Consider the following 14,957-nt stretch of genomic DNA (forward strand, 5'->3'; position numbering starts at 1 on the left):
TCTTGCTCTGTCTGAAGAATAAATTCCGTAAAATTGTTCTCAGTTATTACCCATTAAACCATCAAAAGAATCAAGTAAATAAACTTTACTTCAAATTTCAAGGGGAATTGTATACTTGAAATTGAAAATGTAAAAGTAATCTTGGCAAAAAATATATGACAGACATGTTTGATGAAGCTTTGATCAGAATTGAAATCTGAGTTTTGAATAAATCTTCTTAGTTTTAAGATGGAATTTTAGTGTGAAAAAAAGACTTGACAGACATTCTGATCAACAAAATTTATGTCAGGGTTTTGATAGAATAATGAAAATATTCGTCTTTCAATTAACAAGGTAAGTGGAATTATACCGGAGCTTTTGGAGACTTGACATGACTCTGTAAGCATCAATGCCCTCCTTTGTGTGTTATCTTGACTTTGATTTATTGATTTTGAGTGAAACTGCAGTTTGATTAAAGGAAGGCTTTTGAGTTGAAGAGTTGTAGCAGACATCATCTTTAACTGTATCAATATCAACAATTATGATCAATATTCGTAATTCAGTATTATGAGTTTTGAGTATTTTTCCCCGTGTATTGTTACTCAAAATCTACTCGGCATCAAACGTCAGTGGTTGTGCACATGTACCAAAACAAAACAAACAAAAAAAGAATCAGTGTGTTTACTGCCCAAAAAGCCTCCCTTAAAATCTGACATTCCTTTTTTAATATTCTGAAGTTGAAACCGAAATTAACCCAAGAATCCCCTCTCTCTATAATCTAGCGCCCATCCCTCTTCCGACGACTCGTTGGAGCCGTCAGGCGAGGAAGCGCTGAGAACGTCTTCAAAGAAGTTGAAGAAGAAGACGAGGAAACTCCACTAGCACCCAACGAGCCGAAGCCAGAGCCCAAGGCCATTGAGCCCCCGCCTGCCAAGCCGAGAGAGAGGGACCGGGACAGAGATCGGGACAGGGACCGAGATCGGGACCACGGCAGGCCCAGGATGATAGCCAGCACGCTACCTAGAATCGACAGCTCTGGGTCAGAAGGACTGACAGCAGACCAGCACAGCAGGAGGTCATCACCACAAGTGTAAGTTCCTAGTTAACCTAGGGAAGAGGCGTGGTCTATATGGACGTTTGAACCCCGCTCATTTCACGGTTGAGTCCATCACGAATCCATCGCAAATCCGGTCATAAGTAAATCACAAGTCAAGTAACAGGGGTCTCACGTAACGGGGATAAAATAAATAACAAACGAATGTCCTTGTTTCTGTTCTTTTGCCTCATTTCCTGTCCATTTAGACTTTTGCAACCTAGCTGAATTTTGGCTGTATAGACCTTCCTATCGCCGACGCGTGGTGGGCACATTTTGCCAACCACGGGTTGCCCAAACTATAGAAGGTCCAACACTGCAAAAATGAAGAATAGTTATTAATGATTACAAAAATATTATTCGATTGTTGAAAACCAACGCTGCAAAATAAAGTTGTGAGGTGTTATGAGAACTTTTTTTGGAAAAATATGTTGCCAACCACGGCTTCAATTTATGCGCTTGCGGCAGTCCATACAAACTGGCGCTCAATGTTTACAAACAATAGAGAGGTCTATAGCTACTCAAAAATACTCACAGAAACTGTAAACAGCACCCTCTATTGACAGCATTGAATGAACTGTACAACACTTGCCATCATTTTCCCAATCACGACTTCAGCACCAGCTTCAGTTTCACATCTGGCTTAGAATCTTTGGAAGCCTCTCATGTCCACCACCCCCCCCCCCCCCCTTCCGACATCCCCACCTACAAAAACCCTTAAACTATATCATTTTCGTGGCAAGTAAATTTGAGAACTTTAACATTCAAAATCAAAAAAATGGCCTTCAAGTGCTGAACAATTTCTTGTTTTACTTGCTAACTGCTTAAAATACTTTTGAAAATGTGAGTTTACAAACAAAATAATTTACTCATCCAAGTAGTGTTTCATCCAATAAGCAAATTGTCTTCAATAAAGATCAGTGGAGGTCTTGAAAGTCTAATTCAAAGGCTTATCACTGCTTCATTTCTCAAGAAAACAAAATTTATGACCAGAAATCTTGTGACGTCATTACCTTGAATGGCATTGACCATTATGGAAAACACCTTCAGTTCTATAAATGGTCCAACCATTCTGTTCAGTCTATCAGCATTTCCTGGATACACAGAATTGTATCCACATCCCAGACTCCATCGCCATGGAAACTTATCCATTTTTCATCCCGCTAAGTTGGGCGAGGTCACTTTTGCCAGCTGGCTCCCAACGAGCCCAGATTACAAATCTATCAACTTAGTAGAAGGAAAGGACAACAAACCCTTCCATTCTTCATCAACAGACTGGCAAACTGTGAATTTTTTGGGGGCAGGACTTTCTGTACCCAGGCTGCATGTAGGCCTACACCTGTTTTATCGCACCTGTTTCCCCCACCCATGACCTAGTGAGCTGGCCGATAATTTGTTTGCCAGAAGATATGGGGGATACATTATGGCTGTAGGGAATTGAACTTGACCGAAAGTACATGTAGGATCGAGCCCAGTGTAACGACGAAGGAATCCGAGAGGCATGTTGCAAGGATCATGAGGATGTTTGTTATGACAAGGGCCAGGAGGAATATAGCAGGTTGATTTGGCATCTCCAAAATGTGATAGACCTCACCTCTAGCCTAGCAAATAGATTCCTTTCTCGGTTTTTAATGGCCCTTTGATGAATACACAACTCAAGGCAGACTGTATTTTTGTCTCAAACTTTGAGACATTTTAAAATCCACTAAAAAAAGGGTGATGTGCACCACATAGGTCTTGTTCAAATGACGTCATTTCCTACAGATGGCCACGTGCATCGGCATTTTGAGCGTCAACTTGCATAACGCGCATCGTCTGCGTCGCATTTCGAACACATTTCGAGCAACAAGCGCGCATGTTTGGAACATTTTCAACACTGCGCATTGCGTGCTTGATTGTGTAAAATACGCAGTTGCAGTTTTCCTACAGAGATGGCCGTCACTGAACGAGCCCTATTCTCTTTCTTAGGTTTTTGATGTGATGGCCCAATTTTATCTTACTTTCAGGGGACCTTGTCATAAACTTGGCATACACTTGGCATAAAAATGACTGTGATTCCACTATTTCTGGTTTGTTTTGACTTTGAGCTATCACTAGTATTTTCTCGCTGTTTCTGAAAATGTATGTTCTGTAGCTCTCCTTGCTTTTTTTTTTTTTTTTTTTTTCAAAAGAAAGAAGGTTTAGCTGAGCCGAGGCAGATGGAAACAAAACGCCTTGTGCAAACTTGGATTTCGAAAATTTCAATCCAATCTTATGATGCAATGTTAGCTGTTGCTCCAGATGGTTTCACCTTGTACGTGACTTGCCGCTTGTTTAGAATAAACACAATTCTTACCCTTAACTTCAACCCTCACCCTTAAGCAGTGTTTCTCTGACCCAAATATCTTGATGAGTCGGGATGTTTCCCCTAGGGAGAGTTCAAGTCCTAGAGGTTCAATCAAGGACGCTCTCCTCCCAAACTTGACTTCTTTGACCAAACAAAATTCCTGGTTTGTTGAAAAAAAAGGGGAAATAGGGTATTTGATAGGGTTGAAGGACCTTCTGGGAATTGTAGTGGAAGTGGTGCTTGGAAGGTTTTGTTTGTTAATGGTTTGTAAATGGTTTATGCAACAGGTTGTTTTGAGGGTCATGATCGTTGAGATTTTTTCCTGTAATCAGCAGGAAACTCGGGCTTTTATGACTTCAATCTGTTGGGTCATTTTTCATCGTATCGACTTTTGTGCACAAAAATTGAAAAGGGGGTGGGGGGGGGCACAAAATACATGGTAGAAAAGGGGATAAGACACCAAATTGTGAAATTGTGTGTTCAAATCCCACATTAGGTTCCTCGTCAACAAACAGTGAATTCCCCAAAGTACCCCAAAAAACATACTAAGGCTCTACAACTTGGCAAGTTTTCAGTATTGGTACTGCTGTTAATTCAAGTTGAACTTCCCACCGACACTTCCTTTTCAAAGTTTCAAGAAAGATAGGCCTGGACATCAATGCATTTATCACTTTTCTTGAAACGTAATTCAAAATGAAGTTCACAAGAAACAAAACACCCAGAGGTTTTGTACCTTTAGTTGTCACCTCAACATCACCTTAACTTGTCCAATTAGTGTTTATCAACATCCTTCATTGTTCTCAAAACTAAGAGATTTTCCAAATGGTACACAATTACTAAGATTTCCCGGATATCAGTCATTGAACTTCACAGCTTGAGTTCTGTTACCAACTTCTCTTTGTCGTCCAGTAAATTGAAACCCATCAAAGCAATCACTACCAATAAAATCACACATTAAGATTCTTGACGGTGATTTGGAATGCGATGCTGAGACATTTAACGATGACCTTTTTGCCTATTGTCTTCAAGGATTTTCTTTATTGTCCTCCATGGAACACCAATAACACTTCAACCTCTCCAAACTGTCAAAATAAAATGTCATCAATTACAGCGAAGTGAAATAAATGTAAACCATTTCCTGAGGCAGGTAGAATAGGCAGAGATCTTGCCCTAGATGCTCGGAATATTTCCTGGGATGGATCCAGGCTGTTTTGATTGCTCGGACCATCTGGTAAAATTCCAGAGATTTTCAAACAGTTCAAAGTTAGCAAGTGGTTTTCTGTTGATGATTTGCCAATTGATTTTGGTGTAACAGGTTATCCCACAAAAAAAAACCTATAACATAAAGGTTTAGGCCTATAGCATGTGAGTTTTGGAATATTTTCAAATAACCAATTTACCATACAAACTTTGTCATTCAAATCGATGCATTGGAATAAACGCTATGCTTCATCGAAACTCAAGGGTTGAAACTCATCTTGGGCCACTTTCCTTGAAAGTGGAAAAGTGCAGTTCGAGAAACACACAAAGGATTTATTTCCTTTGTTCAAGAGTAACGTGTGACCTACTTAAAGTCAGATAACCAATCTACCATACAAACTTTGTCATTCAAATCGATGCATTGGAATAAACGCTATGCTTCATCGAAACTCAAGGGTTGAAAATCGTCTTGGGTCACTTTCCTTGAAAGTGAGAAAGCGCAGTTAGAGAAACACACAAAGGATTGATTTCCTTTGTTCAAGAGTAACGTGTGACTTATTCTACCGGCTTCGATCTGTAAACTTGATTTAAAAAAAAGAAGAGGCCCAAGTGGTTTTTCAAGTCCCGTATCTTTTGAACAAAACATCCTAATAAAACCAGATAAAAAGCATTTGAAAGACCAATATTCTACACGATTTTGAATACTACCCCCTACTACAGGGGAAAAAATGGTTTAAAACATAGTACATGAAAGTTTTTCAGTCTTGGGCCGTGTTTTTTTTTGTGGTGGCACCCAGTCACATTTGATAGAGTTTCATTCAACTGAGTTTTGGTTCACATGCACAAACTCACCATATCAAGCTTCACTCACGTCCGTCCGTTAACAATAGTGACTAAACCCTTGTCTCTTTCCTCCCAACAGACACGACAAGTCCCCAGATAGACATCGTGGAAGATCCCGTGATAGACAGTATGACAGATCTCAGGATAGACCCCAGGACAGACCCCAGGATAGACCTAGTGACGGGCCACGAGAATCTCGGAGAAGGCCTCGGGACACGCTAGACAGCGCAAGGGTAAGATATACGAATCATCTTCCTTTTGTTACTTCCCCGGGTTGTTGATTGAACCGTTACTCAGGCGATTGATGCAAATATGCATGTAGAACTACTTTCATAAAGAGCACCTGTCCTTTGAGGCCATCTTTGCATTCTGGTCATCTTTCCATTGTGGCCACCTCTGTATTGTGGCCACCTGTCCATTCTGGCCATCTTTCCATTGCAATGTGGCAACCTGTCTATTGTGTACACCTTTCTATTCAGGTCACCTGTCCATTGTGGCCACCTGTCCATTGTGGCCACCTGCCCATTGTGGCCACCTGCCCATTGTGGCCACCTGCCCATTGTGGCCACCTGTCCATTGTGGCCACCTGCCAATTGTGGCCAGCTCTCCATTGTGGCCACCTGTCCATACCGGCCACCTATCCATAGTGGCCACCTGTTAATTGTGACTACCTATCCATTGTGGCCATCTGTCCATTGTGGCCACCTTTCCATTGTGGCCACCTGCCCATTGTGGCCACTTGCCTATTGTGGCCACCTGTCCATTCCGGCCGCCTATCCATAGTGGCCACCTGTTAATTGTGACTACCTATCCATTGTGGCCACCAAGGAAAAAGTTAAAACTTCATCATTTGGATCACCTACTGCCATTTTATTTCCCTAATTGTACATACTCGGCCTACTCATTTAAATGGTTCAGGAATGGCCTTCACAATAATGATCACGTCACTGAAGGTTGATTTACGTCAGCTGAGCACTTGGACCAAATTTATGGCATCTTGTCAAACTCGGCAGAACGTGGAAACATCAACTGGACCAGTTTAAAACTGCTCAAGTACTCATGTCATCCGATGTGGGTTAATGGTGGCCACATAAACCCCATTGTTTGTCGGATTCTGAGCATAGTGGCCGATTTCCTCCTGGCCGGGGATCGACCTTTGACATCTAGGTCGTGGGGTCATTCAAGGGTAAACACAACCAGCCATATTACCCTTGGCCAGATTTCCAACGATCTGTAATCTAAGCCTGAGATTTTTTCCTTCTGGGGACTACTTCAATCAAGTGTTTATTTGCGTCAGCTGGCCTGGGTTTGTTTACTGTAGTTTTGAATTTCAGCAGGCAATCTTTGTTTGCGATCAGAACCTTTTTTTTTTGTAAGTAATGGATTCAGAATTGTTCTGCTTCTTGATTTATTCTTTGGACTGTCATACAAAGCAGGATGGGGTTACAAGTTGTGCACTTGTTTTTCGTTCCATGAATTTATTCGCTAGCATAATAGAATTCTTGCATGTTTTAACTTGGCCATTGTTCCGGGCAAAAATGTGGCCCCAGAGGGGTGCAGACTAGTAAATAGACTTCCATAGACCTCAGTGATAATTACGCACACTTCCCGGAACTCTCCAAGGTATTTGAGACACACATCAAATTAAAGCTTATTTCATCATCTTTCTTTTTCTGTCAATTCTTGGGAGGTTATCCAGGGACTTGTAAGAGAACATTCCATCCAAAGATGATCACCCCTAAAAGTAGGCCTGAAGCCCATCGCCATTTTGAAAATACTCCGTTGCAAAATAGTGCCATTTTTGGGCCTAATTTCATCCACATTTCACAGAAATACGAGCTCGCAGTCCTCTGCACGGCTTCCACCCTTCTTTTTTACAAATCCTCAAGTTCACGGCCCTCAAAATGCTCTAATACCGGAGAATTTGTGGGCATGCAAATCGTGATTTGGCCGGCGTAGGCAATTGCGGGCCTATTTACTGGTCTGTACCCAGAGGTGCATATATAAGCCCCCTCTATTGGTCAGGCAGTAAAGAAGATAACAGGAATCAAGTCAGTCAATGGTGCAATGAAGTCAATAAATTCCCATAGACACCAGTGATAAATATCCAAACTTCAAAATTGTTTTTAAAATACTCAGAACTCTCAGAGGTGTTCAGGTTGCACAGAAAAATGATGATCAACATGTCGTCTTTCATTTTCCATTTAATTTTTGGTGGGTTGACCAATGACTTTTTGGAGAAATTCTCACCCAAAGAAGATCACCACTAAAACGAATGATGTTTCCCAAACTGGAAAACTTAAGTAGCCATTTTGAAAAAGGATCCCTCCACAACATGGCTAAATAGTGCCACTTTCAGACCCAATTGCATCCCAAATGCTCAGAATTGGAAGCCCCAAAGTCCAGGCCAAAGGTGCAATGCCATATGTCTTCAATCCCCGAATTCTATGGCTCTCATAACTCTCTAATATAGAAAAAAATGAATGTATAACAATTATTCATGAGCTCAGCAGACAGATCTTTGGCATATTTACTTGGTCGCACCCTCAAGACACTGGTAATGTTGCCTGACTACAGGAAATGAAGACCAAGGCAATGCGTTTCAACCGGAATGAAACAGTTTATGTGATGTTGGTGTTGACTGACATGGCTTCCGTTCCCTTCGATCCTCCCTCCCAATTCAATGTATCTCCGGGGTGTGTTCTCTATAAACAGATCGCATTGCAATAAAAATCTAGAAACCTTAATTCATGTTTATTTTCACTGATAGGGGAACAACTCTGAACAGTTTTTGCGGTTTTACGGTCTCGTTCACGGTCGTTAAAATCATTCACCCATATACAGCATCCTGATTGGACGATTCCGTCTAACAAGAAGCCTTTGGGCGTTCCACGTTTCCTTCCCCTCGTCACATAACCTTACCTCCTGTAAATTGACCAGTGTCACATGACCTCATTTTTCTATTCGCTAACTTACCGCCCCCGGCCATAATGTGATCCACGAGAGACGTTGTCCATTGTTTGGAGAACTTTCTAGGCGAGTTCAATGACTTAGTTGTTGGATTCACTTTTCCCTTTTTTTTTTTTAACCTTTGTAAAAGTATCTGTATAGCTATTATGCTTGACTGAGCATACAGATTAAGACCGCAGGCCCAAGACACAGTCAACCTGTTGTCAGGATCCTATACAAGATTCTGACTCCAGTTGTTGGAATGTCTTTTGTTTTTATCCAGTGGACCAAACACAAACGACCCTCTTAAGAACCCAGGCTAGAATACATCTTCCTTAATTTACATGTTTGTAAAAAAAAAAAACACAGAAATGGGGAAATCAAAACAAATCTAGTAATAATTTCAAACTCAGCAGATTTCTCAAGCTTCAGACTTTAAAGTTATTAAAGGAGCTTAATTATAAATGAAAACCCACATATAGAGATATGGTTAATGGCGTTTTCACCTCATTGTCCATTTTTTTTTCGGCCCCCACTTTATTACACAAGTTTTCTGGGCAACGCAAGCATCCAAAAGAGTTTAATAAACCTGAAAATGTATATTTCAGATCTCATACACGTCCTAGTAACGGTCAAGGAGATTGCAGACTAGGAGTTTTGGATCATTTCTCCGAATCATTCATTAGATATCATGGTTAATTGCTCTGTCACGGACATTACACTTCCTATCATAATGCTGTAATTCCCTGGAAATGAAGTTTTTCAGAGGCGTAAATCCGGGAGGGGGGGGGGGGTAATGGGCTATTGAATCATTCCCCCACTTTTTTCGTGATGAGAAATCCAAAAATGCAGATTTCCAGGTTTTTTTTTAACTTCCCAACAACCAAAATGTATTCAGTAGTAGTGAAAAATGGAGAGAAAAAGTATAAAAGCTGGAAATGCACCATTTTGAAAATGTACATCTGAATCATGAACAGCTCCCCCTAGTGTTATGTGGTGTCCACCCCCCCCCCCTCGCTTTTTGAATTTCCACGGCTGGACAGTTTTTTGGATCTTGGTCATCCCCCATCTCCCCACTCGCCGCCCCAAACTTATGCCACTGTAGTTTCCCCATATAGCAAGGTCCTACATGTAGCTCGATGGTTTCCCACCAACCTGTAGAATTGAAAGGCACTGTTGAAAAATTCTTGATATCATCACCAAAAAAATTGCTAAAATATCAAATGTCAGCAGGTGTTGTTCTACTTTTAGATTTTCCATCAGCTGTGCTTGTCCTTTGTAAGGCGTGTCTCTCGATCGATGACACCTTCCTCATGACTTGAAGTTCCTGATGTGACCGAGATAAGCGTCTTGGGTCTGCCGAGTCTAGCCAACATCGCTTACTCAGCTTGCTAAAAATATCCACCTGTGCTGTGCTGATCATTAAAAGATTATCTCGGAGAGATACAAATAATCAGTATGGTGAGGTGTCTGGGGACTCATGGGTGTGGATTGAGAATTCAAAGTCCTTCTGGTCTTTCACAAAGTTGCAAATTTGTATTTTTAGATGTGGCAGTGATCGATGTTTTAAACCAAACATCTAAAAATATTTCAAAACAATGTAGAATTTTATACATTTATGGAGGTATGAGGCATAAAAGTTATTAAAATTAACTCTGAGTAACAGAAATGGTGTCAGATCATTTTTAGGCTCCATCGCCCTCCAAGATCTCAAGTCTTTCTTCTGGCCAGGCTTAATTTGTTTTGTAGTCATTTTTGTTATGAATTCATAAAATGCTGTTAAGTTTACTTACTGTTAAGTGCACTGTGCACACTTAATATTCAGTGGAAGATATTAGACAAATGTCATTGGCAAGTTTTTAAAGTTACAAGATGAGTCTCAGAGGTTTAAAAGTAGGGTTTTTTTGAAACCAGGCTGATTTGTTTTGTTGTCATTTTTGTCATGAATTCATAAAATGCTGTTCAGTGCACCGTGCACACCTCACATTCAGTGGAAGATATCGGACAAACGTCATTGGCAAGTTTTTGAAGTTGCAAGATGAGTCTCAGAGGTTCAAAAATAGGGTTGTTTTTAATCATTCACGCCAAATGGGGAGGGGGCAGACAAGAAACTTGGATATCCTCTGCACACCCATTTTACCATTCCTGGCAACAAAAACGCCTGAAGCAGAATTGGCAAAGTCACTAGTTGGATCGCTGACGACAAACTTGTGGTTGAGCAACCTTGTACAAGGCCCGCTTTCCAACCCCATACCAAGTCACTTGATGTCCCTCTAGGGCTGGTGTTGGGTTATGGTGAGCTCTGGTGGTCTGGTGACATTTCACTGCCTCAACCACATACTCTGTCCTCACTTTGTTCTAAGGTGTCTGAGATGAAAATCATGAGGTTGAATGAGCAAATCCCCTTGAATCATATGATGATTAAGAATCAGGCAGGGTCTAGCTAAACATACACCCTTCCCTTACCCCCTAGGGGAAGGGGAACCATCCCCCCCCCCCCCCAATACCTGTAGAACGTAATAAAAATCCACCTATTTGATAAATTAACAAGGAAATGTTTTAAAGATCTTCCCCGGGAAAAGACGTTTACAGTCAAGGTTGGGACATCTCACTCAGTTCTTGGCCTAAGCATTGGGAAGGCTTTAAAATCTCCCAGGCACAGAAATTTTGGAAAATATTGAGAAATAATGTAACAAGAACAGTTGTCTGCTTGGAATTGTCAGTCCTAGTTCTTAACTTGAAAGAAAATCACAACAAATTTTGTGCTGCTTCTTTTTTTATCTTGTTTTGAAGGTTTTTAACAAGGTAGGGTTTGACTTTTATTAGGGAGGGTGGTGAGTTAAGTTCCCTTTAGAGTTGCCCAAGTTGTTTCTTTATGTTGTGTAGAATTCAACAGTTGATTATATTTGGGGAAGAAACATGTATAAGCTTAACATGAAGCAAAATGCCAGTCATCATCATCGACATCTTCCCAAGTTGTAGCATTATTTAGTCCCTTGAGGGTTGTTCATGAGGTATTTTGTCTACAGTGAAAAGCCACGTCTTCTCCTCCGTACTTCCTGATCGGAAATCTGGCATTTTGGCGCTACATTCATTGATCAGAGTCTGCATATAACCACACCCCTTCCTTCACCTGTTCTCACACCCCCCCCCCCAGTCAATATTCAGAGAATGTTCCACATTCACGTAGACAGGCAGAATCTAAGTCAGATTGTAAACGATGATGACAGCTACAAAGCATTACCCCATGACTTTCTCATTTCCTTTGTCATGCTTTTTTTTTTCTTGATCTAATTCTACTTCTGCATGAATCATTGTCCGAGTTCAGTTTTTCCATAACATCCTGTTGCTTTCTTGAGCTCAAATCTTGTGGCAATAACAAAAACATATTAATTAATAAACCAAGAACACTGTTTTAATTATGTGGATGGTATTTTCAAGATGCATGTAACTTTAAAAATAAGGTGTTGTTCTAGACCCCTTTTTTTTTTATAAAGGAGCAAAGTTTTTGTGGAAGATTTTCAGATTGTAATCATTCCTATTACGTTAATTGCATAAGTAACCATCCCCTAAGTCTTCCCCCATTCCTCGCATGTTATGTCTTCCCATATCCCATAACCCCTCTGCATCTTTACCCGCATCCATTCTAGAAGACCCTAGTAGAACACATGGAGCAGCACGAGTATTCCGATGAGGGTTTTTACAATGAGGAGGGCCGAGATAACGCTGCATGTTATTTTGAAAATGAACGCGATGAGATGTTCACTCCAGTAAGAGTGTTTGCAGCGTGGCAGTCTTTCCCTAACATTTGCTGTGTTTCTCAAATTAACTTCTCAAGTTTGCTGTGGTTTATTTTTGATGAAAAGTTTAAAGATGCGTTCCCTGTGCTATTTTCGAATTTCACCTGAAAAAAAACCCCAGATTTTTTATTTAATCGATCTTTTTCAAGAAATATAAAAGTTTTTCACAAAAAAATCCACCAACAGTTAGTTATTGAAATATTTCTTCACAAAAATGAATTATTGGCTGCCAAACAATAATTCGGCTCTCGCAAGGCATGTTCATTTGTGCCCAGAATGAAATTCCTTTTTAGAGGGTTGCAGATGTGCAAAATGGGAATAAAGTATGGGGTTTTTTTCTTCAATAAAACAAAAGATACAAATTGGAAATTTGTTTGGAGAATACAAAAAAAAAAATCAATTTTTTGAAGATTACGGAGTGTCATCTTTAAGTTTAACCGAACTACATAGTAGTTTTTATTTTCCCTCAATTGTAGTAACAGATTTGTGCTTTGTTTCTCTTTTTTTGATGGGGGGGGGCTATTTTGCACTAGCTTGTTGTGTCCTTTCACCATTGTTACTTTGCAATACAGTCGAATCTCGTTTGTACAAACTCTGTTAATACAAAATTCTGGTTATAACAAACATAAAGCCTTAGTCCTTCACTGTGCATTTATGTGCACAATGAATGGGAGTGATGTTCCTCTTAATACAAAATTCTGGTTATAACAAACATAAAGCCTTAGTCCCGACTGTGCATTTATGTGCACAATGAATGGGAGTGATGTTCCTCTTAATACAAAATTCTGGTATAACAAACAATTTGGCTAGGTCCGAACGAGTTTGTATTAACGAGACTCGACTGTACTCAAGTTCTTTGTAAGTCTGAATTAAAAAAAACTAGTGCCGAACCTTTTTCCTTTAATTCGTGCATCACAAGCTTGTCCAAAGGCCTGAAATTTGTTGATTGCAGCAGAGGCTATGGCCATACTGAGGCCTGCATCGCCCCAACCCAGTGCAAACTGCTCAGTCCTCTCAACATTGAGCAATACATGGAACCCTTTTGGAGGCCGACAAAGTGGCCATGGAGCTCACAAGCCGAGTGAGCGACGAGTCAGACGATCATTACACCTTATCTGTGGTTTCCTTATTAGCATCGCGTCGTCCAACAAATTGCCCTTAAAATGGAGAATTTCCCTAGCCCTACCAGGAAACATTTCCTTAATGTTAAAGTTATTACTTTAAATTAATGTTTGCAGTTCTTCACATTGAAAATTATTTTTGTTTCTGTGAACTGACACTTTTTTGTTTTCCTGCATATGTACAGGGTATTGAAATGGCTGATATAAGAGGCCACGATGCACCAGATATACAAAGGTCTGCCTCGGGGTCCATGGACAGGAAGGTAAGTAGAAACCAAAACTATAATTCTTCCCAATTTTTCTAGTCTGTTGAAATATGCTGGAAAATAAATTGTAATTGATTTTAAAAAAAAAAAATAGGAATTTGTAAATGTAAAGTAAACATTGAGCATTGTGGATTTGAATGGTTTTTGCATTTTTTTTTTTTTTTGGTATTTTGTGTTGTGTTATGTTTGTTACAGATAGTGACGGTTCTCATATGTGACATTTTTTCATCAATTCTCAAATTTTTGCAAATCTGGAAAACTGAATTTAAATCTCTTGTAGAATTCAATTTCAACTACAAATTCTTGTTTGGAGGGATGCCCTGGTTAAACAAAAATGATATAAACTGTTACATTTGTATGCCATAATGATTTTTTTTATTGTCAGTTTTTTGTGTGACGATTACAATATTCGGTTGTCAATGAAGAACAAATGTTGGCCTTGCAACATGGGATTGGAATGTTGTGGTTTTGACACAAAAGTCCGCTGGGCCACCTAATTAGGGACAAATTGGGGATAACTGTTGCTTCGTAAACTCATAAATGGTTCCAATTATCGGCAACATTTTCACCTCATGGCATTGATTTGTGACTTCACTGCCAGTTAAAAATCTGACCTTAATGGGAGAAAACTTTAGTTTTAATATTCGTTAGTCATTGGATGTAACTACCAGTGTTGATTTGGCAATTATTTTATTTGAAATGTTAGTACTGTTATTGAAAAAAAAACTCGAACGTGTGCAATTTTAATATCAAGGACCAATCTTGAAATTCCAATCTAAAAATTAAAATCTGTGCCAGTAAATTTCAGTTTACTTCAAGTTACTGTGTATGCTTGAATGGGGCAAGACTATGGCATCCTTTTAAAGGATGTTGTTACAGATGCGTTCTCGTGCTATCTTGGAGTATCACCTTAAAAAAAAGGAATTTTTTTTTAGCTATTGCTAAAAAATTTTGTTTTCCTAGAAATATAAAAGTTCTCACTTTTGACGCATTGAAACAAAATGCACCGATGTTTGGTTATAAAATTGTTTCTTCACATAGTTGGAATTATTGGCTGCCAGAGAATAATTCAGCTCTCGCAGGGAGGGTTTATTTTTGTGCAAAATGAAATTCCTTTTTCAAAAGAAAATGTTTCACATTTCAAAAGAAAATGTTTCACATTTGAGAACTGTCACTGGGTGGAGTTTTGTGCATTTTCCATATAACTGTGGGAAATTGTGTTATTTTGTCAAGTTTCCTTAAAGCCTCCATCATTTTCAAGTTCTGTTTTTATTTCGGAAAGGACAAGATATTGGCTTTGTAATTTGTAAATAAAAAAAAGAAATTGTTTTTAAATTGCAAAGAAAATATGATCAGATAAATGTTTTGTTTTGGTATTTT

The 14,957-nt window shown here is 39.6% G+C and overlaps 1 protein-coding gene across 19 annotated transcripts in view; it reads left to right on the plus strand.

The window, feature by feature from the left end:
* Positions 1-14,957, plus strand: part of LOC119734356 (voltage-dependent calcium channel type A subunit alpha-1-like) — a 121,704-nt gene that overhangs the window by 94,726 nt on the left and 12,021 nt on the right. For 18 of the 19 annotated variants that reach the window (XM_038207832.1, XM_038207826.1, XM_038207829.1 and 15 more), the window contains 4 exons: positions 762-1,069; positions 5,521-5,674; positions 12,041-12,160; positions 13,497-13,574. In XM_038207832.1, the coding sequence (XP_038063760.1) occupies positions 762-1,069; positions 5,521-5,674; positions 12,041-12,160; positions 13,497-13,574 (660 nt within the window). The remainder of the gene's footprint in view (positions 1-761; positions 1,070-5,520; positions 5,675-12,040; positions 12,161-13,496; positions 13,575-14,957) is intronic. The other variant, XM_038207835.1, reaches the window with a different exon arrangement.

Source organism: Patiria miniata, unplaced genomic scaffold (assembly GCF_015706575.1).
Source record: "Patiria miniata isolate m_02_andy unplaced genomic scaffold, ASM1570657v1 HiC_scaffold_27, whole genome shotgun sequence".
Taxonomy (NCBI): domain Eukaryota; kingdom Metazoa; phylum Echinodermata; class Asteroidea; order Valvatida; family Asterinidae; genus Patiria; species Patiria miniata.